At 44.5% G+C, this 20,428-nt stretch overlaps 3 protein-coding genes across 3 annotated transcripts in view; 1 reads left to right on the top strand and 2 right to left on the bottom strand.

The window, feature by feature from the left end:
• Positions 1–185: 185 nt before the first annotated feature.
• On the bottom strand, positions 186–4,771 carry CSUI_004156 (defects in morphology 1 precursor). The gene is made up of 2 exons (XM_068064350.1): positions 1,005–4,771; positions 186–430 (listed from the first exon to the last, which is right to left on the bottom strand). Exons 1-2 carry the CDS (start codon positions 3,112–3,114, stop codon positions 348–350), a joined length of 2,193 nt encoding a protein of 730 aa, XP_067923676.1. The 5' UTR covers positions 3,115–4,771; the 3' UTR covers positions 186–347.
• A 15-nt stretch (positions 4,772–4,786) lies between these two features.
• CSUI_004155 (histone arginine methyltransferase prmt5) lies at positions 4,787–12,072 on the top strand. Its single transcript, XM_068064349.1, has one exon. The coding sequence runs from the start codon at positions 6,317–6,319 to the stop codon at positions 11,105–11,107; it is 4,791 nt and encodes a 1,596-aa protein (XP_067923675.1). The 5' UTR covers positions 4,787–6,316; the 3' UTR covers positions 11,108–12,072.
• Positions 12,073–15,409: 3,337 nt separating this feature from the next.
• The window catches only part of CSUI_004154 (ap2 domain transcription factor ap2x-11), a 14,069-nt gene continuing 9,050 nt past the window's right edge, over positions 15,410–20,428 (bottom strand). Inside the window, exons 3-5 of the mRNA XM_068064348.1 lie at positions 17,468–20,312; positions 16,728–16,869; positions 15,410–16,523 (exon numbers count right to left, since the gene is read on the bottom strand). Coding sequence (XP_067923674.1) covers positions 16,279–16,523; positions 16,728–16,869; positions 17,468–20,312 — 3,232 coding nt within the window. The 3' untranslated portion in view covers positions 15,410–16,278. The remainder of the gene's footprint in view (positions 16,524–16,727; positions 16,870–17,467; positions 20,313–20,428) is intronic.

The raw sequence follows: 20,428 nt of genomic DNA, 5'->3' as shown, positions 1-20,428 counted from the left end.
ATCTTTGATCTATCTATCTTTGATCTATCTATCTTTAAATCTAAACGTATGTATCCACCTTCCTCTATCCATGCAAGCCTAAACAACAGGCCATGCTTTCTAGAATCTCATAGGGACATCTGTAGAACAAGACAAAGACGAGAAGATGGAGAGACTCATCCCTTAAACAGCCTCCTCCTCACCGTCAACCGTCGACTGAATTCTGACGCCTACTCATGCCTGTTCAACGCGGGGAAGGGAAGGAAAACGAGGGGGGGGAGAACAAGAAAGAAAAGGGGGAAGAACAGAGGAGAGGAGACCGATAAGAAGAAGGAAGTGTGAGAGGAAAACGTATCTTTGGTCTTTCTTTATTTTACCTCTTCTTCTGTTTCAACGAGAACCTCCTCAATGACGTTATAGTGAAGCTCGAGAGCGAGGTGTCTCACAGTCCCTGCAGAACATGAAAAAGACGGAGAGAAGAAGACTCAGTCGCAGCCGTAACTTCCTCTTCTCTTTCCTCTTTCTTATGTCTATGGAAGTGATCAAGGGGAGGAAAATCAACAAAAGAAAAGAAAACACACAAAACAAGAATAACTTCTTCTTCTTCTTCAACCTCGCACCTACCGAAATCTATCTATCGATCTATCTTTAATCCATCTATCACATACAAATACATGACTCCTGCTGTATCTCTTTCCAGTCGAACTCTGCGTAACGTAGTAAAGTAAGTAAGAAGATAGAACTGCGAGAGAGAAAAGAAGAAAGAGAGGAGGTGTGTCCTCGTCTTTCTCTTTTCTTCCGCCTACTCCCTCCCTCTACAACATACACCTCCATACTGCCTTTGTCACATTCATTCCTTTTCCCTTCTCACCCTCTCTCTCCCTCTCTATTCTTATCTCTTCTTCTTTCTTTCTTTCTTTCCTCCTCCAATTAAAATTTGTCTCATCATGATATAGCATTCTTGCATGTGACTTCCCCCTCCTCTTCTTCTTCTCCTTCTTTCTGCATCTTCTCTCTCTTCTTACCTTTCTTCATAGCAAGGGTTTCTCTCTTGAATCCTGTTTGGAGAGTAAAGCGAAGCTGATTCTCACACCATAACTGCGAGGAGAAATCTGTGACAGATGGGAGAGGCTTAGCTTGGAGAGGGAAAAACCACTCCTCATCTCGAGGATCTCCTTCTTCTGTTGAATGGATCAGCATCTCCGGGTGTCTATCTTCTCTTTCTTTCTCTCTTTCTCGAGAGGGAGGATAGACACTATGAGAAGAAGAGAGAAGAGAAGAAGAAGAAGAAAGAGAGGGGGCAGAAGAGCTTGAAGACTCAGAGGGTCTTGAATGAGAAGGATAAGAAGGAGGAAGAAAAGAAGAAGAAGAAGACAGGTTTCCTGGTTCCTCGAGAAGATCAACGATATCTTCAATATCTGGGATGTGGGATGTATCAGAGGTGTCTCCACATGAAGAAGAAGAAGGGAGTGGTGCAACAGCATAAGAAACAGAAGAAAGAGAAGTCTCCGATGGAGGGGGAGAAGAAGAAAGAACATGAGGCGAATAAAGAGAAGAAAAAGACTCTATAGAAAGGTTCTCCATTGTTTTGTCTCTCCTCATGTCGTGAAGATGAACTGACCTTTCTTCTTCTTCCTTCTTTCTCAAATCCTGCGGCTCTTTCTGCATGTCCGAAATGACTAATACGCCGTCGATTTCTTTCTTCTTGTGAATCTGCTGGTCTTCCGGTTCGTTTTCTTTCTCTTTCTCTCTTTCTTTCTTCTTTCGACTTGTCTTGAAGAGAAGGAGCTTCCCTCTTTCAGTGGCTGAGGCGATACGATCAAGGAGAGCCGTCGGAGACAAAAAGAGAGACGAGGGAGAAGAAGAGGAAGAACGCGAATCTATCGTTTCACCAGCAGAAGAGAGAGAAGACGAGGAGGCAGAAGAGGAAGAAGAAAGAGAGACAAGAGAAGAAGAAGAAGATATTGTCGTCGTTGTTCCAATAGAGAAAGAAGAAGAGGAGGAACAACAGCACGGAGAAGAAGAGGAAGAAGATGGCGGTTGAGGAGAGAAAGGAGAAGATTGTGTAGAAGATTGAAGAGACGGGAGAGATAACTGTGAAAATGTATGACGTGAAGGGGGAGACTGTGTAGAACAACACGAAGAAGAAGAAGAAGGGAAGAGCGGAGACACCCGACTCGATTGAGACGTTTTAGACAAGGAAAGGTTCTCATCATTCTCTTGATTCGCGAAAGGAATATCTTCTTCTTCTTTATTCTTCTTATCCTCTTCTTCTTCTTCACCTTGGTAGATGTTATCTATTGTCTTTCTCCTCTCTTCATTTCTATCTTCCTTGAAGATCGTCTTTTCTACTCTTCTTCCTCTACAACTCTCTGCTAGACAAGCCTTCTCTTCTCCCGCTCCCACGTGACCTTTCTTGACTTCATGAGCCCTCTTCACCACAACTTCAAATCCTTCTTCTTTTCCTCCTCCTCCTACTGTTTCTTTCTCTTTCTTCATCTTCTCCTCGACCGTATCTGTATGATACAAAGGACTTCGATTCTCCTTGTCATTCTCGTCAAAGTCTTCAGACTCCTCTTCTTTCTTTCTTTCCGAGAGGCGGCTCTCTTTTATCTTTTCTCCCATCCTCTTGCTGCTTTCCTCTTCACAAGATCTCATGAAAGAATTTCTTCTCTGAGAAAGAATCAACGCATGTTTCTCAGGAGAAAGGAGTACAGACGACGACCCCTTGTTCTCTCCGTCCATAGAAGAAGAAGAAGAAAGAGAGGAAGAAGAAGAAGAAAGAGAAGAAGAATGGAGGGGGAAATCTCGATGCTGAGATAGGCTCTGAGACTGACTGTTGGCAGCACAAGGATTTATGGAGGAACTGGCGACAAATCTCTCTCCTCCTCCTTCTGGTCCTTTTCTCTCTTCTTCTTTTCTCCGTGTGGCAAGAAAATTCATATCATCTCTCGAGAGAGATGAAGAAGCAGCAGAAGAGGACGAGGATGTAAGAGAAGCCCGTGGAGAAACATTTGGAGAGACACGTTTCAAAGAAGAAGAGAAAGAAGAAGAAGAAGAAAACGAGCAAGAAGAACACGCGAGATCTTGTCGAGACCTTTGCGAGCGGCCGTGTGAATCTTTTTCTTCTCTCATAGTGAAAAGGAAATTAAAGAGAACCTCTAACTCCCCACCACCTCCTTCTCCTCTTCCTTCTTCTTGTACTGCCCTCTCTTCTTCATCTCTCTTTTCCTCTTCTTCTTCTTCTTCTCTTGCCTTCTTTAACGAATCAGTGAATGGTCGGGAGCTGAAAGATTGAGGTGAGACGGCCGGGGCTCTTCTTCTTAGGAGAAAGAAACACAAGAAGAAAAGCTTCTGACGTTGGCAAGGATTGCCCACGGGGCATTTTGATAAGATGATCGCCTATAAACCCTAGAGAAGAAGAGAAAGAAGAAGAGGAAAAGGAGATCTCTTCTTCTTCTCTCTTCTTTGGCAAAAAATCTTTTGCTGCTTTATGAGGAGAAGTCTTTCTTTCTCTCTCTTTTTCTTTTTCTCCTCGCAGACTCAAGAAGACAGAAAAGAGATGCGAAGAAGAAGAAGAGGAACAGGAATTTGAGAGAGGGGTAAACAAGGAGAGAAAGAAACGAAGCTGTCCAAAGTAGGTTGGGTTTCTCTATCTCATGCTACTGTAAAGGAAAGAATCAAATACAAAGCCTAGATGTCTATTATCTCTACGGAACACTCTCATCAGGCTCTCCTACGCTATTCAACTCCTACCTGTCACCATAGTCTTTCTTTCTTTCTTTCTCCAAGGAGAAAGCTGAAGAGAGAGAGGGCGAGCAAAGAAGAGAAGAAGGAGATCAAGAAAAAGAAAGAGAGAGAAGAAGAAGAGGAAAGACGTGAGTTAGATTGAGATGTGGTGGGAGGTTGTATGGCCTTAGAGAGACTCCCTCACGAATCAGTCGACTGTACAGGGATGACAGGTGGGTGGTAAGCAAAGGATAGAAACAGATGTAGGGAGAGAAGAAAAGAAACATCGAAACAGACTCACTTCTCTTCTCGCCGTAAGTCTACTTATATTTTAGAAATGACCGTGTCTGGACTGCCCCCTCATCTCTTCAAATGCCGAATGGAGAGAAAGCAGACTTGGCAAAAAGAAGCTTAAAGAAGAAGAGAAAGCACAGACATCGAGGAGAAAGAGCAAAAAAGCAATCTGTACAGTTTCTCCTCGTTCTACAAGGTAAGGCATTTCGCTCCTTCTTCTTCTTCTTCTTCCCGTTGTTTAAGAGACCAGGTGGATGTGCGAGGTCAAAAGAAACACCTCAGACAAGAGAAAGAAACAAGATAAGGAAATCTTCTCAACCTAGAAGACCACCTCTTCTCCCTTCATCCGCTCCAGCCTCCTAAAGAGCGAAGGCGACAGGAGAAAAAGTAGATAAAAAGCTAAAAGAAAAGGAAGAGGAACAGATACACAACAGAGATACATCTCTCCCTCGGAGACTTCTTGTGCTGCTGTCTTGTGCTGTTTGGAAAAAGAAGTTGGGGAGAAAAAAAGAAAACGAAAGCAAGGAAAAAATCCAGGTGTCACTACACCTGAGGAAACACGAGGAGGTGTCTCCTAGACACTAATCTGTTGAAAAAACTTGTTTCTCCACTCTTCTTGGAAGGAATTTCCTCTCAAGAAAGTGTGCATGTCTTCTGGGATTCTCGTGTATCTATCTACCTATCAAGCAATCTTTTTCTCCTGGGAACGCATGCACTCGTCCTGCCTGCCTGTCTGTCTGTCTTTACTTCTTTTCTCTTTCTGTCTCTCGCGGCATGCAATGCAGAATAGCTCTCTTTCTCTCCTCCCACGGCGGATGCTGGCTGGTGTCGTGGGGGGAGCCCGGAGAGGGACAACGAGCGAGTTTTTCTTTGAGAGCTTCTTCTTGGGAAGAAAGATAGATTTCTTTTCGTTAGATTTCTAAAGAGAAAGAAGAGAAAACTCTGTGTCTGGCAATTCTTTCCTGAAGGCGATAAAGCTTGTGTTTCTTTCTTCTCAGATCGAGGGATAGACGGCGAAGAAGGAATCTGAAAGAGAGACAAGGTGATGGATCGCGCTTCCTCTCTTCGCCTCATGAACTCAGGAAAAAGAGACCTTGTTTCTTTCTTCTTTTCTTTCTTTCTTTTCTTTCTTCCTTTCCTTCTGAAGAGTTTAGGGGAGTATCTTAGTTGGTAGAAGTGAAGAGAGGAAAAGAGACAGAGAGAGGAACGAAAGGGTAAGGTCGCCGGAAGAAAAAGAAGAAGAAAGATGAAGAGAAGAAGGAAAAGAAAAGATCGTACAGCAAACAGACTAGAGAGAAAAACCGCGGACTTCTTTTCTTCCTCTTCTTTTTCGCCTTTCTCTTTCCTTTGACCTCTGTCTTAAGGAGGAATCATCCGTGACAGCATATGCAAGTCAACTCCAAGAGTCGATTCTTCTCTTTTATCTTTCATTCTTCTCGTTTTCACTTTTTTGATCTTCCTTTTTCTTTTTCTAGGGAAGGAATCGAATCTTCTCTTCTTCTCCCTCAACTGTCTTTTCTCGTGTCTATCTTCCCTGGCTTCTCAGCTACACAGTTTCTCGCTTCTTTTCTCCAGAACAACGGCGAGATCGCTACCTTCTTCCAGCTCTTTTACTCTCTTAGCACATCAGCTGCTCTGTCTCCCTCTTCTCTTTCTCCCTTTTCTCTCTCTATCTCTCCCTGTATCACTTCACACTTCGTGGTGTCTCCCAGGAATACTGGAGCCACGAAACTCCTAGAACGACGGCTCACTGGTTCAACAGGCAGAAACATCTCGCAGCTGAAGAGCCCAGACTTTTCTTGCCTTTCTTTCTCACTCTTTCTTTCTCTCTCATTCAACACATCACTCTATATATATATATGCTCTTCCTACTTCCTCTCTGATTTCATAGCCTTGCTTTCCCCTCTCTTCTCCTCTTTCTCTTTTCGCTTGTCATCTTTACAGGTGACATAGATTCCTCCTGGAGTGTACATCCACCTCACTTTCGGTGGGGTGTACATACACTATACGTTTATATACGTCGTCCTCCTCGTTAGTTGTTTCTGGTAATTAGTCCTCTCCTGATAGAGAGGGGCTTCTTACTTCTTCAGATGAAGGTCTCCTTTATGTCATCTTTCTTCTTCATGTATTCTTCTTATTCCACCAGCTTTTCTATTAAGAGAAAAGAAGCCCTACATTTCGTTTCTTTTTCACTTTTTCACCTCTATTTATCTCTTAGGGCGTTCAGTCTCCCATGCTGTTTCCTCCGGGTAGAGAATACTCATCTCTTCCCATTCTTCCGATATCCTTCTTTACTCTCTTTCTTTGAACGAAAATGCCACTTCAGCCGCCGTCTAATTCGTGTCTGACAGGGCCTGTATTCTTTGGAATCGGGTTGTCTCATTCAGCTGTACGTACACCTGATTCTTTGCATGCACATCTCCAAGCTGTAAGGAATCAATTACAATGTGATTTTGTCGTCATTCCAACTGCTTCAGCTTCATCTTCTCCTTTCATCAAACTCTCTCAATTTCTTTCAAAGAAGAAGTGTATCAGTAAAACTATAGGAAAGCCTTCTTTTGATCAAGATCATCATTCTCTCTCTCCTACACAAGACTCATGTCATCTTTCGTCTTCTTCTTCTTCCTCCTCGTCTAAACCTCCCTCCAATCCTAATTGCCACTCCCTCCCATCTGATGGAGTTCCTAGTGAGAATCTAGAGCAGAATTCAACAACTGAAGAGACGCTTCTTTCTTCTTCTCTTTCTCCCAATGGGAAGGGTGTACACTCAGGTCTGAAACAAGAGGATGAGGCTCGAACGACATGCAAAGATGGAGAGAAGGTCCCTTCACCTTCTTCTTCTTCATCGTCGTCATCGTGTGGATCTTCTTTATCAGAAGATGAAGAAGAAAGATCACCTGTTTCTTCTTTATCTTCTTTATCTTTCACTCAGATTCCACTCGATCATCTTCCTGTGTATGCGGCGAATCCGCACGACAAGAAGCGATTTCTTTCTCTTCAAGCAGACTCGCCAGCAAGAGGAATAAGAAGAAGGGGAGAGACAAACACAAAGAGTCTCTCAGGTAAACAATCTCCTCCCAACGATGAACAGATAAAAGAAGCAGCACATTGCCGGCTTTCTCATTCTCCTTCGTCGGCTCTTTCTTCCATTGACCAGACTCGTGAACTTTCTTTCTCAAAGATCGATGGAGGTTTATCCTGTAGACCTCCTGCTTATCAGTTCGAGCCAAGCACAGGATCAGATCTTGTATTAGATTCCAATACCTGGGCGTCATCGATTGTCTGTGAGCTATCGAAGTGGATTTCTCCTGACTGCGGCATCAATCCTTTCGATCCTCGACTCGTTCATCGTCGTTCTCAAGAGAAGAAAAAGAAGAAGAAGAACAAGAAGAAGAAGACGTTCTCCCCCGCTTCTACTGAAGGAAAGACTAGGGCCGCTTCAGATGGTAAACATAGTGACGAGGCTATTGGGTCTTCTTCTTCGCATGTCCAGAGAGGAGAGGCTTCACGAACGCAAGGCCGAGAAAGCGAAGACGAAGAAGAAGACCATGAGAATGTGCTTCTTTCTTTCTCTACAGGGGAGAGTGAAGGGCGTGGGTCAGATCATGAGGAAGAAGAAGATCAAGAGGAAGAGGCGAAGAAAGACGAGAAAAGGAAGAAGAGAAATGGGGGTGTCATAGAAGATGAAGAAGACGGAAAAGAACTGAGAGAGAGGGGTTTTCTTATTCCTCGCGATCATGAATTAAATCACTGGAGCTACCATGTAAGTGCGTGGCAAAGGGAAATTCAGTGGGCCACGCATATAGGAGCTTATGCTGTCATTACACCTGAACCATGTCCTGGTGTATCTCCAGTTGAATATTCTCGTCAGATACGTTTAGCTCTTAATCAGTTACAACCTCCTTCTATATGGGTGCGTTTGCCTCTTGTCTACTCTTCTTCTTCTTTTCATCTCTCGAATCATCTCCATAAAACAACCTCCTCCTCTTCTTCCTCTTCTTCTCTTCGAACAAAAGACGATGATGGCGTCGTCCAAGATGCTGAGAATCCAAAGGTCTCTGGTCAGCATGGAATTTCTTGTTCTTCCTGTATGAAAAGTGAGGAGAAAGATCTCTCCACATCCCCTCATCGTCATCGTCAGCCTAATACCTGCAGGTGTCACTGTGAAATACCTCAAGGTCATCTCTCTTCCTCTTCTTCTTCTTCCTCTTGTAGTCCATGGCATCAGTGGAATGCTATAAGGTCCTTTGTAGGTTACCATCAGAATCTCGGCATCTGTTTACAGTTGACACCTGATCTTCCTAGTGAAGATGAAGAATTAGATCGGTGGTTCGCGGAGCCTTTACGCGCTCTTCTCATCTCTCCTTCATGCTTTACTTCTTCTTCCTCTTCTGAAGGGAGAAATGAAAGACGAGGACCAAGAGACGGGGGAGAAGGACCACAGCAGCAGCAGCATCATCCATCTGATCAACGCCACTCAAGTCTGAAGAAAAAGAAGAAGAAAGGCTTCCATGACTCAACTCAACACGCCCCTCCTCTTTCTTCACCCTCTACGAACTCCTCAAAGAATGCTTCTTCTTCCTCTTCTTCCTCGTCATCAGCATCATGGGGGAGAGCTCTGAGCCCTCGCCACTTTCGTTTCTTAGCGAGGTGTGCGGAGCATCGAGTGAAGCTTATCCTGATTCAGGATGAAGAGGAAGATGAAGAGAGAGGGTGGCATTTCTCTCAGAAGGAGAAGTGCGACAGTGGCTATGTTGCTCTATCCAGTGAAGACAAGGAGGGTGCGGTGCTAGGTCAAAAGAAGAATGCAGCAGGAGGAGGAAGGGAAAAGACCACACGGACAGGAGAGAGAGACACTCGCCGTCCCGTGGATATCTCTGATCTTCATGCATTTCCTTCTCTCTCTTCTTCTGGAGGCAATCATCCTCATCGGCATACACACACATCCATCTCTCCCAAGACGAAGACATGTCCTTCCCTCTCTTCGCCTTCTTCTTCTTCTTTGAAAGATAGATACCAAGCATACCTCTCATATATTGTCAGCGAGCTACTACGTCTTCCTACGTTATCAGCGGCCACCCTCTTTTCCGCGCCGTATCGAGATGTGCTTCAATCCCCCATGCAACCTCTAGCTGATAACCTAAGTACGATGAACTACGAAGTCTTTGAGAAAGATCCTGTGAAGTATGTGAGATATCGACAAGCCATTCTAAGAAGACTTACAGAGATATGGAGAAGAAAAGAAGAAGATGAAGATGATCACCCACCTTCACGGTATGCCACCTCAGCTTCTTCTTCTATTGGACGAGCTAAGACAAGGAAAGAAGAGAAAGGACATGTTGAAGCGTCGGGAGAAACATCTCTTAAGAAACACCAGGAGAAGAAGAAGATGGTCGAAGATGCCCTACCATCTCCTAGCGTAGGTTCAACGGATAAGAGGAACAATGAAGATGAAGAAGAAGAAGAAGAGAAGAAGAACAAGAAGAAAGAGAAGAAGGTGTGTAAGAGTCAGAAAGATCAAGGGGGTAAGTCAAACCAGAGTAAAGAGAAAGGAGAAAGAGGAGGTCCCAAGGGCAATAAGACTAGGAGCGGAGACTCTTCTTTCTTTTCTTCTTCCTCTTCGAAATATCTTCTGGATGAATACTTTGGGAATAGCAAAGAAGAAGGAGAGAGTGATGACGGGGCCCTTAGTGAAGAAGAAGAACAACAACATGCGAAGGAAGATGCTGAGAATCTCTTAGTACACCAACGAGGAGGCATAGAAGAAGAAGAGAAGAAGCAGAGAAGAGGCGAGTATACGTGGTGTTTGAATGGAGATGATTGTCCCATTCATTCTCTCCCACCCCCCGAAGCTGTAGAGGAGAAGTCTAGCGAAGATCAACTCCACCATGATGATGCTGATGATAAGAAGAACAAGAAGAGGGAGAAGAAGAATCCTAAAAAGGCACCTATCGTGATCATGGTGGTAGGGGCAGGTCGAGGTCCGTTAGTTCAAGCGACGTTAGATGCGTTAAGAGAAGCGGAGATTCCCTTGTGCTGCGCTCATGTCTATGCCGTTGAGAAGAACTCGAACGCTGTGATTACTCTACGATCGAAAGTGCTCTATGACCCCTGTGAAGGATGGAGACGTGTGCGAGTCCTCGAATCAGATATGCGGGAGGTCCGGCATCTCGTTGAAGAGAGAGCGGATATCCTTGTATCTGAACTCTTAGGGAGCTTTGGCGATAATGAGCTCTCCGTAGAATGTCTGCATGGTGCCCAGCAGCAGCTCTTAAAGCCTCATGTAGGAATCTCCATCCCCACGTCCTATGTCTCTACTCTGGAGCCTGTAAGCACATCTCGCTTATGGACGGCGATCGATAGTTATGGAAGTGCAAAACACTTCGAGTCCCCTTATGTTGTCGATTTCTTCGCCGTATATAAGCCGGGGGTTGAAGGACCCAAGGAATGCTTCTACTTCAAACACCCTGATCCCATTCTCTTACCTACCTCGTCGTCCTCTGGAGAGGGTGAAGATGATGAGACAGATGAAGAAGATGAAGACGAAGAAAGAGAGACAGAGATGAAAGGAGAAAGAAGAAGCAGAAGAGGAGATAACAACAGCAATAGCAATGATGAGAAGGCCATGAACAACAACAAGAAGAAGAACGGAGAAGAAGAAGAAGGATACAAGAGTGGTGTAAGAAAGAAGAAGAAGATTCTTCGAAGAAGAGACAAGAAAGAGAAACAGAAGAAGAATCGACCATTGAAGTGTCCTCTTACCCAAAGTGCATTAACACTCTATCGCCATAGACGAACGCAGCTATCATGGACTATGAAGACAGATACACTCGTTCACGGCCTAGCAGGCTACTTCCACTGCTGTTTATATCGTGATATTTACATCTCCATTGACCCGAGGTCCTTCTCTGAAGGCATGTTCAGCTGGTTTCCTCTCTTTCTACCTTTCCGTGTTCCGGTGTATGTACGCCAGAATGAACAACTTGAAATCTACCTTGCGAGAGAAGGAGACGACCATCGAGTCTGGTATGAATGGGCTGTCGTACGACCTACACCGAGTGAGCTCTACAATCACTTCGGCAAACATTACTTTATAGGCAAGTAACACCCGAGAGATCAAGAAAGAGATACAGAACAAAACAGATCAGGAGAGAGATAGACAAATAGAGCGATGAGAGGTTAGAAGATTACTATATAGCTATAGATAGAGGTAGACACGTATATACAGACAAACATGTATCTGGCTTTTTACGTACATCTTCCTCCAGCTTTTCTTCTTTCGTTTGAATGGACTACTCCTCTCCTTGTGGTACTTTTCTTCGTTTGAGACAAGAGAAAGAAAGATCAGGATGAAGGAAGAAGGTGAAGGAGAAGCTTGTTTCGAAAACACAAGGACGAAGAAGGACAAGGATGATAAGAATAAGAATGTTTCCTTTCTCGCAAAGGGAAGGAAGGAAGGGAGGGAGCGGGGCGGAAGGGAAGAGAAATGAGGTAGATAGAGAGAGACAGCTAGGAAGAGAAAGGGGACCCAGAGAAGAGATGAGAAAGAGATAAAGGCAGAAGTAAGAAAGAAACAAGAAGAAGGAAGGAGAGAGGAAGACTGTCTGAATGTCATTGAGAGAAAGACGGGGAAGGGGGGGAAAGGGAGAGAAAGAAGAAAGCCATGCTAGAAAGCTTTGAAGTCATGACTGTTCTTTCTTCCCAGAGTCAGCCGTTCGGTATGTGTCGATGTGTATATATGTGTGCCTGGTCTTATGGAACGTCTGTACCTATGTAGGGTATAGAGAACATGTCCACGCATGTAAGAATCTTTACGTATGAACATGCATATGCATGTCTTTGACGTCACGTCATTTAGTATGTTCCATATGAGGGGCGTTGAGCCTAGCAGTGTCTCTCATGTACCTCTATATGTGGGAGGGCGTATTCGTCGTCATTCATATCGATTTATCTCGATGTACATCTATAGGTTTTTATTTGTATGGTGGCTGTGGTCTCCGTGTCTTCAAAGGCACTTCGATAGGTCTGTGTATGTATGGGTACGTGACTGAATCGATTTGAGTTCTGACAGATCAAGAGGAAGAAAAGAAGAACTTCTTCCCATCGATCACATCTCCTGGTTTGCTTAGAATGACAATGAAAAAGAAGAAAAGAATGACATTGACGAACCTATTTCTCATCTCATCGGGCGAATTCTTCATGCTTTCTCTTCTTCTCTCTCTCTGTTTCTCTCTCCCTTTCATGCAGTCCTCTCATAGGTGCATATACACCTGTATAGATGGATATGTATGTATATACGAGTAGAACAGCACCTAGGTGTATCCACGTTCGTTTCTCTCTCTTTCTCTCTTTTTATATGTTTGTGAGGTTGTATGTATCAAGAGATGTCCGAGAGCCATCCTCCCTCCTTACTCCGTTCACTTCTCTTTGTCACTCGACTTCCTTTTCCAGCAGAACAAGAAGACGTGCAAGAGATAGATGATGAGTAGATAGATATAGATAGATCGATGGATATCTCTATTCTACGTAGACATCTACTGTAGATCTGCGTATGTCTTATCTACTTCATCTCTAGGTTTTCTCTTGTGACTTTGAAAGCGTTTTTCCATCCTACCCGTAACAGTAGAAGATATGACGGCCTCGCAGTAGTTAGTTAGATCTCCACTGCTATCTCGAATGACATACATAGAATGGCCTATCACTGTAGATCACTCTAAGACCAAGAGAGGGAGACAGAGAGACAGCATCAGAATCATAAGAAGAAGCACTCTGAAAAGGGAAAGAGAAGAGAGCGAGTCTTTTCTTCCTAGGTAGATAGATGGATACGACTTTGTCGGTCTGAAAGAGAAACAGCCGTTTCTTTTCTTCTTGATAAGTGGCGAGCTTCATAGAACAAATCAGAAGATGAAGGGAGGGGGTCGGTGGAGAAAGAAGATCTAAAGAAGACAGGGTATGAAACACACATCGATACCACCAAGTCAGTCCCTTTAAACTCCCCATCCAATTCAGCTTAAAGTGAGGAGTCAAGTAGGTAGACGAACCGTACAAGGATTGACTATGTCCCTCACTGCATTATTCCGGCTGTCTAGTAGACGTCCACTTTGTCACGGACATCTTTTTGTCAGTTGCAAGTTGATACAAAATCCTAACAATTCAATCACAGGGAAATGTGATTTGATTGACAGAAAGACGAAAACACTAAAAATCATGAGGGAGTGGACGGGTGGTGGATGGTTGTCAACTTTTGACTAGACTTGAAGCTCTTCAACAGATCTTCTTTCATTCACCTAAGATAAGATCATCCTCGGCTTTTATTCGGTTCAGACCGATAGTTGCTTCCCTCCCGGCTTTGGGGTTGCGAAAGAAAAAGATAAAGAAGAGAAAGAGGGTTCAAAGGAATGAGTGAAAAAGATACATTACCTACAGACTCATAGAGGCATACACATTTAAAGAACAGACGTCTTCTTTTCTTTCGACAGTTCAAAGCGGGAGAAGGTCAGCTGGTGGAAGACAACTTTCCGAGAGAGAAAGGAAGAAGAGAAGAAGAAGACTCTCTGGATATGTGGGCGGTAGAGAGAGAGAAAGAAACTTCGGTGTTTCTTTGCACCAGCAACTAACCGATGATGTATGTCCATGGATCTCTCTTTATATATGGCACATAAAGATTCTCCTTCTTCTTCTTGCAGTATCATTACTGTCCTTATTATATTGATCTTTCTTTCTTTATGAGCGGGGATACTTCGTCTTGAAGGTGAGAGTTTTCTCTCGTGATTTTCTTCTCTTTCTCGGCAGTCATAGGCCGATCGCTACGTGTACTAAGTGAAAGACTTTCTTTCCTCTTTCGATCAGCGGATGGTATTGTATGATGTAGGAGCACTCTCAACATATTTGTCGGTCTCCTCGTTCTTTTCTTATAAGAAAGAACCTTACTCTATTTTTCTGTATCTTCCTTATGTGAAAGAGAAGAAACAAGACATTCGAGCTGTTGTGACGACCATTCGATTTCTTCGTAGTTCGTGAAGTAAGCAGTAGCACCTTAGAGACGACTGAAGAGAGTCTTGTTTGTGTCTTTTCCCTCCTTGTCGTTACTCATCTGTCTGGAAACCTACAGAGGGGGGGATAGTTCACTTGAAGCTTCACATGAAAAAACTTCATCCATGCTGTCCAGGCCTACAGTACATAAGTACTTACATATCAGCACATGTGAGTAGGAAGTGCTTGATGTATTGAGCTATCTATCTATCCATCCATCGATCTTTCTATCTGTGATCTATTGATCTATCGATCTTTCATCTATCTTTCTATATCTGTTAGACCTGTATTCAGATAATTATCTACTCACGTCTTGCGTCGCTCTTCCTGGTATGATTGCTATGCCTATTACTCCTGCCTACATGTATCTATCCTTCCATAACCTCCTACTCCTCTTGCTACTGATCTTCATACCTGTTACAATACAACTTTCATGAGACATCTCGCCACATCCATCCATATCCATCTATAGGTACCGTACCTTTATAGATACTACCCATACACGACGTAGCAGTAGTAGTGGTAGCTCATCGAAAAGGATGGATATCTCGCCAGGTGCAAACGCCTGCTACTAAGACGTAAAAAACTCATGGCGGAGTTTCCTAGCTAGGAGACGTCACAGACATACCCCGCGCTTCCAGGTGTATGTACACCGTAGTTATAGTGCATTGACAGGGGTGATATCAGGAGGTCAGGATCAGCAGAGATCGATAAAATATAGGAAAAACAACTCGTCTTTCTTTGTTTCATATGTCTCCTTTCAAGAAAAAGTGGCGGCCGCCATGAAAGGAATGCAAAATTTCTTTTTCTTCTCCTCTTCTTATTCTTCTATTCACACGCCTTCATTCGCTTTCTCTCTATCACGTTTACACAGCTAGCTATCTCTGCCTACACCTCCAAACTAGCTGCTGCTGCTGCTGCTGTTGTCTATGACAACCGAAGCAACCGAGTGTGTGAGGGAAAGAATAAACGAAGTTTCGTGTCTAGGAGTCCCTCTCTCTCTTCTCTCTTGTCTGACAGGATCACCCTCTCTCATACGGGTCCATGAAGATGACCACGAGAAAGAGAGAAGTCGATAGAACACACTTCCACCGCCCAATGAGATACACCCTCCTCTACGTACATAGAAAGAGAGTGAGAGTGAAAGAGTGAGAGCGAGGAATCAGATGAAAGAAGAAACTGGAGAGATACGAGAAGAAGGAAGGCAGATCGGTCACTTTTCTCTCCTTCTATATCGAGAGAATCGCATCACTCTTCGATTCGAGTCTTCTTATGCTGAAGTCGCTGTTCAAATAGCAAGGAGCAGGAGCACCATCGTATCATCCCACGTGCCACACATCCTAGACTAAGTCAGTCCTGCTTTTCTTCACAGGTGAGAGGAACGAAAGAAACAAAGAAAGGATGGATCACGTAAGTCGTAAAACAGCCAAGAAAGAATGAAAGAAAAGGAGCCACCATTCCTCCTCCCCCCCTTTTCTCCTACTCCCACTGAAGGACTGTTTCGATAGATAAACATACAAGATCTCCATCAATAATAATACAGCGCCACCCCCAGCCTCTTCTTCTTTCTGTAACCTACCCTACCACGACCTATCACCTCATTCATTCACTTCTCAGACCATTCGGATGACAGAGTGCTAGCTCCTCACAACATTTACGCAGAAAACTCACAGGGTGACAATGAAAGGAAAGAAAGAGAAATGACAAGACACACCTCTCCCCCCCAAGTACCGAGGAGTTATCTCTTCATGAGATATCGCCCTAGATACCTCACTCTCTCTTTCTTTTTCGTAGATAAGCCCTCTCTTCTTTTCGTGAGAGATCGATAGACAGACAGGTGGATGACATCTGCCTTTGATCAAAGAGCTTGTGGAAGAAAAAGCAGAAGAATGATAAGAATACAACACACTCGCTCCCTCAACAGGCATCAAAAGAAACGACACGCACATCAAGAAACATACGAAAGAAAGAAAAAAGAAGGAAAGGAGACGATATTTGCCGTCAAAAGATATTAAAGACAATAGAAACACACAGAGATCTGGGAAGCACCATTCACGATAAATGACAGAGTTGCTGTCGTTGTACTTACACGCTAACTATCTATTTATCGATCTATCTTGGACCTCTCTATAACAGTGCGATATTCCTTCATTCGATAGATTGCTTTGCCAATCTAATCAAGCAATGTAGAGCGTTCGAACTGCTTCATGTGTCTTTCTCTCTTCTTCAGCTACTTCATCTTCTTCACCTGTCCCTTCCAAAGGAGATTGAAGAAGGAAGACGAGAACCATCGAGATTCTGATCCTTTTCTTCATTCATGTCGTTGCCGTCTTTTGTCATCTCTTTCTGCTTTTTCCACTTCAGACGATCGAGCACTCTTCTTGTGGGCTTCTGTACGATGTTTTCTTCTTGACAACGATCACCTTCCATCGTTGGAGAGAAAGAAAATAACCGACAGCCCTCTAAGAAAGCCTGGACCTCACTTCCTGCTGTACATACACCAGAAGAAGAAGCAGAAACAAGACGCCAGCCCATCATTCATTTTGTTTCACGCGTTTCTTCTCACATCTCCTTAACCTCTTCATCTTGACTAGATAGTTAATCGCGAGTGATTCTTATCCAAAGAGCTTGTCCTGTACGATCCCTTAGTCGACTCCTCCCTCCTCTCTCTCTATCCGTCCTCTGATACTAACTTGCTGTGTCGCCAACAGGGGGAGAACAACAAAACATGCCTCTACGATAGGAGCTATAAGAGACAAGAGATCTCCTGTTGAACGGCGAATGAAAGGAGAAGAAGATGCTATGATGACTACGACTACTCGTGACGAACAAGAACTGCCAAAGAGAAGAAGAAAAAAAGTGAAGTCCAAGACATTCCCAGAGGCAATTCAACAACGTCAAACACATCAAGTCAGTGCTACTACTACTAGTACTGCTAGTAATCCTCCTCACACAAGCCCTACAACATATATATATATATATGTATGTGTATACATTTAGATCGATCCATGTTTAGACAGACACAGATTGATGGACAGATGGAAGATGGATGAGAGATGGACAGAGAGACTAAAGATAGACAGATGGATAGATGTAGATACAATATAAGAAGGGGAGGAATGCGTCCGCGATCTAGGGATGAACAAAGGAGATCTTTCTACACTATTTGGGCCACCCCGTCTACTCCAGTCCTTCTCATGACGTACAACACCACCGAAAGCGATCTTGGATCTATTTCTCTATCAAAATTTGACCTATTACTTCTCTATTTCTATCTACCTAGATCTATCTATTTATCTCCTATCGACCTATAACCTTGATTCTCTCTCTGCGAGCCATCTATGTCCTGACGAGAGAACCTCCCTCCCGCCAGAAGCAAGGCGGGTTGCTCGTATTGAATGAGGCCAAACCTCTTTCTTCTTCTTTTTCTTACCAGCAGTGCTGCCTTATTCTCATGGCAAAGAGAATGAAGAGAACTGAAATCTCCCTCGCCCTCCTCAGCCCCCACTCCCTCTATTTTCGCCGTAGACCCCGCCCTCTTGGTTGGGGTAGATAGAAAGGATGGAGACGCCAGAGACGGCGTACTGTTAGGAGGAATCACAAGAGGAGTAGAAGAAGCCGACTTTGGTTCGTCGCCTTCTTCTTTTTCTGGGTCTTCTGATGTGGTCCTGGGTCTTTTAGATCCTGCTAATGAAGAGGAAGATGACGAGAATGAAGGATCTTCTTTCTTATGCCCCTCTTCTTCGTAAGATTGCTGTTGTTGTTCTCCTCCCCCTTCTAGACCTCTAAGAAAGAAAGATGCCTTCTGACAGTTGGATGAGATCGCAGAGAAACGTCTCTTCTTCTCGTTGTTCTGTCTCTTCCGTTCTTGTTCTTTCTCTTCATGGGTTGGACTGACAACCATCATCATACTACTACTATTGCATGCAACACCATGACAACGACTCTCTTCTTCTTCTTCACCCCCTCCCTTCCTGTCCTCACCTTCTTCTTCTTCTTCATGGTGATGACTTGAAGATACAGGAGGTAAGCTCTCTTCACTTGCTCTTTTGGCTTCTGTTTCTCCTCCTCCTCCTTCGCCTGTTGTTGCTATAAGTGTCACGGGAGAATTGGCACCGCTTGACACCTCTGTGCTGCTGCATCCCTCCGTTGTATTGCCTACACCTAGTACATATAACAATGAAGATGATCTACCACTACCACTCCCCTCCTCATTTCTATTCTCTTCTTCCTCTATTCCTATTGTCTTTTGCTTCTTCTCACCCTCCCCATCACTCTTTTTTGTCTCTTCTTCAATTGCCCCTCCCCTTCTTTCTGCTCCCCCTCCTACGCTCCCTCTCATACAACGTTCAAGAGCATCGATATGACTGCCCGTAACACTCGATTCTCCAAGCTGCCCTTCAGCTAGACCCCCACTTGCCATCGTGGTAGCCGTAGGCGGAGGAGTAAGTACCACGGAAGTCGTTGATAGGGCGATCGGAGTCACTGTATTCGAGACAGACGAGGAGTCTTGATCCCCGGTTACATAGTCACGAGGATTGAGAGATAAAGAGGAGGAAGAAGAAAGCGATTCTGTTGTCTCGTCAGTAAAGTCACGACAGAAGATACTAGCAGAAGGAGGATGAAGGCCCTCGTGTCCGTGATGATCCAATGAAGACAACAGATGATCCTTTTCCAATTCGAGACATGAAGAACCTTTTTCTCCTCCTGCACGCCCCCCCTTTTCGTTTGCCCCTTGTCTTTCTCCTTCGTCTTCTTTGTTCTCTCCGTCTCCTTCTCCCTCCTCTTGCCGTATTCCGAACTGAGCGAGAAGAGCCTGAAGATCAGCAGGTGGGGTGACGGCGGCGGGGGGGGCGGTCAAGTGATGCAGATGAGATGATAAGGTGGCGAGAAGCGAAGATGCGGTTGTCTGAGGGAGTGACGAGAGAAAAGGAAGAAGAGCCGCTACGGCGACTTCTGCTTGGGGGGGAGAGAACAACGGCGACGTAGTGGTGGTAGTACTCGACAAGAGATTATGAAGATCAGAGAAGGAGGGAGATGATGAGGCATCTACCCCTACTTGATTGAAAGAAGAGGAGGGGAATCCTAAGAGAAGATTCGATGAAAGAAGATTCTGTTCTTCTCCTTCTCTTCCTGTCCTTTGAGAGAGAAGGCCACCGGCGAAATCCGGTCGATTCTCGCCGGCAAAAGAAGAAGAACAAGATGAAAGGAGAGCTCTCATGTTGTTCTTCTCTTCTTCCTCCTCCTCAGAGATGCCATTCTTTCTTGTTTCTGCATTACAATCTCTTCTATCCTCTTCATCTTTCGGGTTCTCCGATGAAAGAAAACCAAGAGAAGCCCCTTCTATCTCTACGTCCCCATGGGCCCCATACAACGACGGTTGATCTGGCTGATCCGCTTCTCTCCCAACGGGGTTCTTCTTCCTGTCCTCTCCCTCTTCTATCCTGCATACACTCTCAGGCTGTTGAGAAGAAGAGTCTCGCCCTCTTCCTCTTTTATTTCCTCCTCCTCCTCCTCCTTCTATTATCTTCATTGAGCTTTTAACACTAGGATTCTTTCCTATTCTTCTCTCTCCATATCTTCGAGTCTTCTTGATCGTCTTCACCCCATTAGATCCATTCTCACTTCTCTCATGATGAATGGCAAGATGATTTCTGCTACTAAGTCTTCTTCCTCCTCCTCTTGTCTCGCTGGCTGTCATGACACCTGGAAATGAAGAAGAAGAAGAGCATCCCCCCCACATCTCATTCTCTTCTCCCTCTCTTTCTCCTTTCCCTTCTTCTCCACTCCCCACGCCTTCTCCTCCTCCTGTATGGGTTTGATGAGGTAGAGACGTCTCAGATACACGAGAGAAAGAAGGCTTCGAAGACGAGGAGCCCATCGTCTTCGAACTCCGAGTTGTGTGAGTACCTACATACCTACTACTCTCTGTATGAGGTGAAGAAGACAGCGGTGTGGCTTCTCCTCCTGCTGCGGGGCTGGGTGGTATTGAGCTTCTTTCTCCCCCATATGATGAACCGACTGCAGACTGAGAGGGCGCATTCATCAATCCTCCTCCACTTCCTCCTCCTCTCCCTTCAGGAATAGAAGAAGAAGAACAGAGAGTCGTGGAGTGTGATCTCGAATGATGAGAAGACGAATGGCTTGCAGACCCAAGAGGTTTATAGTTCTCTTGTTTGAACTGAATGGCGAGCTGATGGGCTTGATGGAACCCATACTTCGAGACAGAAAACCGCCGATAGGTCGTACATCCCTGCTGCTTCCACTGAGCTATCCAGCTGAAAGAAGAAGAAAGACACAGGAAAGAACATACACATACACAAGAGAAAACAGAGGAATCTCGAGCTACTACAGATGGACAAGCGAAAAGCAATCTATCTATGTATGTTTGATC

Source organism: Cystoisospora suis (genome assembly GCF_002600585.1).
Source record: "Cystoisospora suis strain Wien I chromosome Unknown contig_1901, whole genome shotgun sequence".
Taxonomy (NCBI): Eukaryota; Apicomplexa; class Conoidasida; order Eucoccidiorida; family Sarcocystidae; genus Cystoisospora; species Cystoisospora suis.
This window is presented reverse-complemented; position numbering and strand designations above follow the sequence as displayed.

Bases quoted from the DNA above. Each gene is read 5' to 3' on its own strand.
- CSUI_004155 (XM_068064349.1), top strand. From the start codon at position 6,317: ATGCCACTTCAGCCGCCGTCTAATTCGTGTCTGACAGGGCCTGTATTC.
- CSUI_004156 (XM_068064350.1), bottom strand. From the start codon at position 3,114: ATGAGAGAAGAAAAAGATTCACACGGCCGCTCGCAAAGGTCTCGACAA. The intron at 431-1,004 runs GTAAGAAGAGAG...CATGTTCTGCAG, and splicing joins AACCCTTGCTATGAAGAAAG to GGACTGTGAGACACCTCGCT.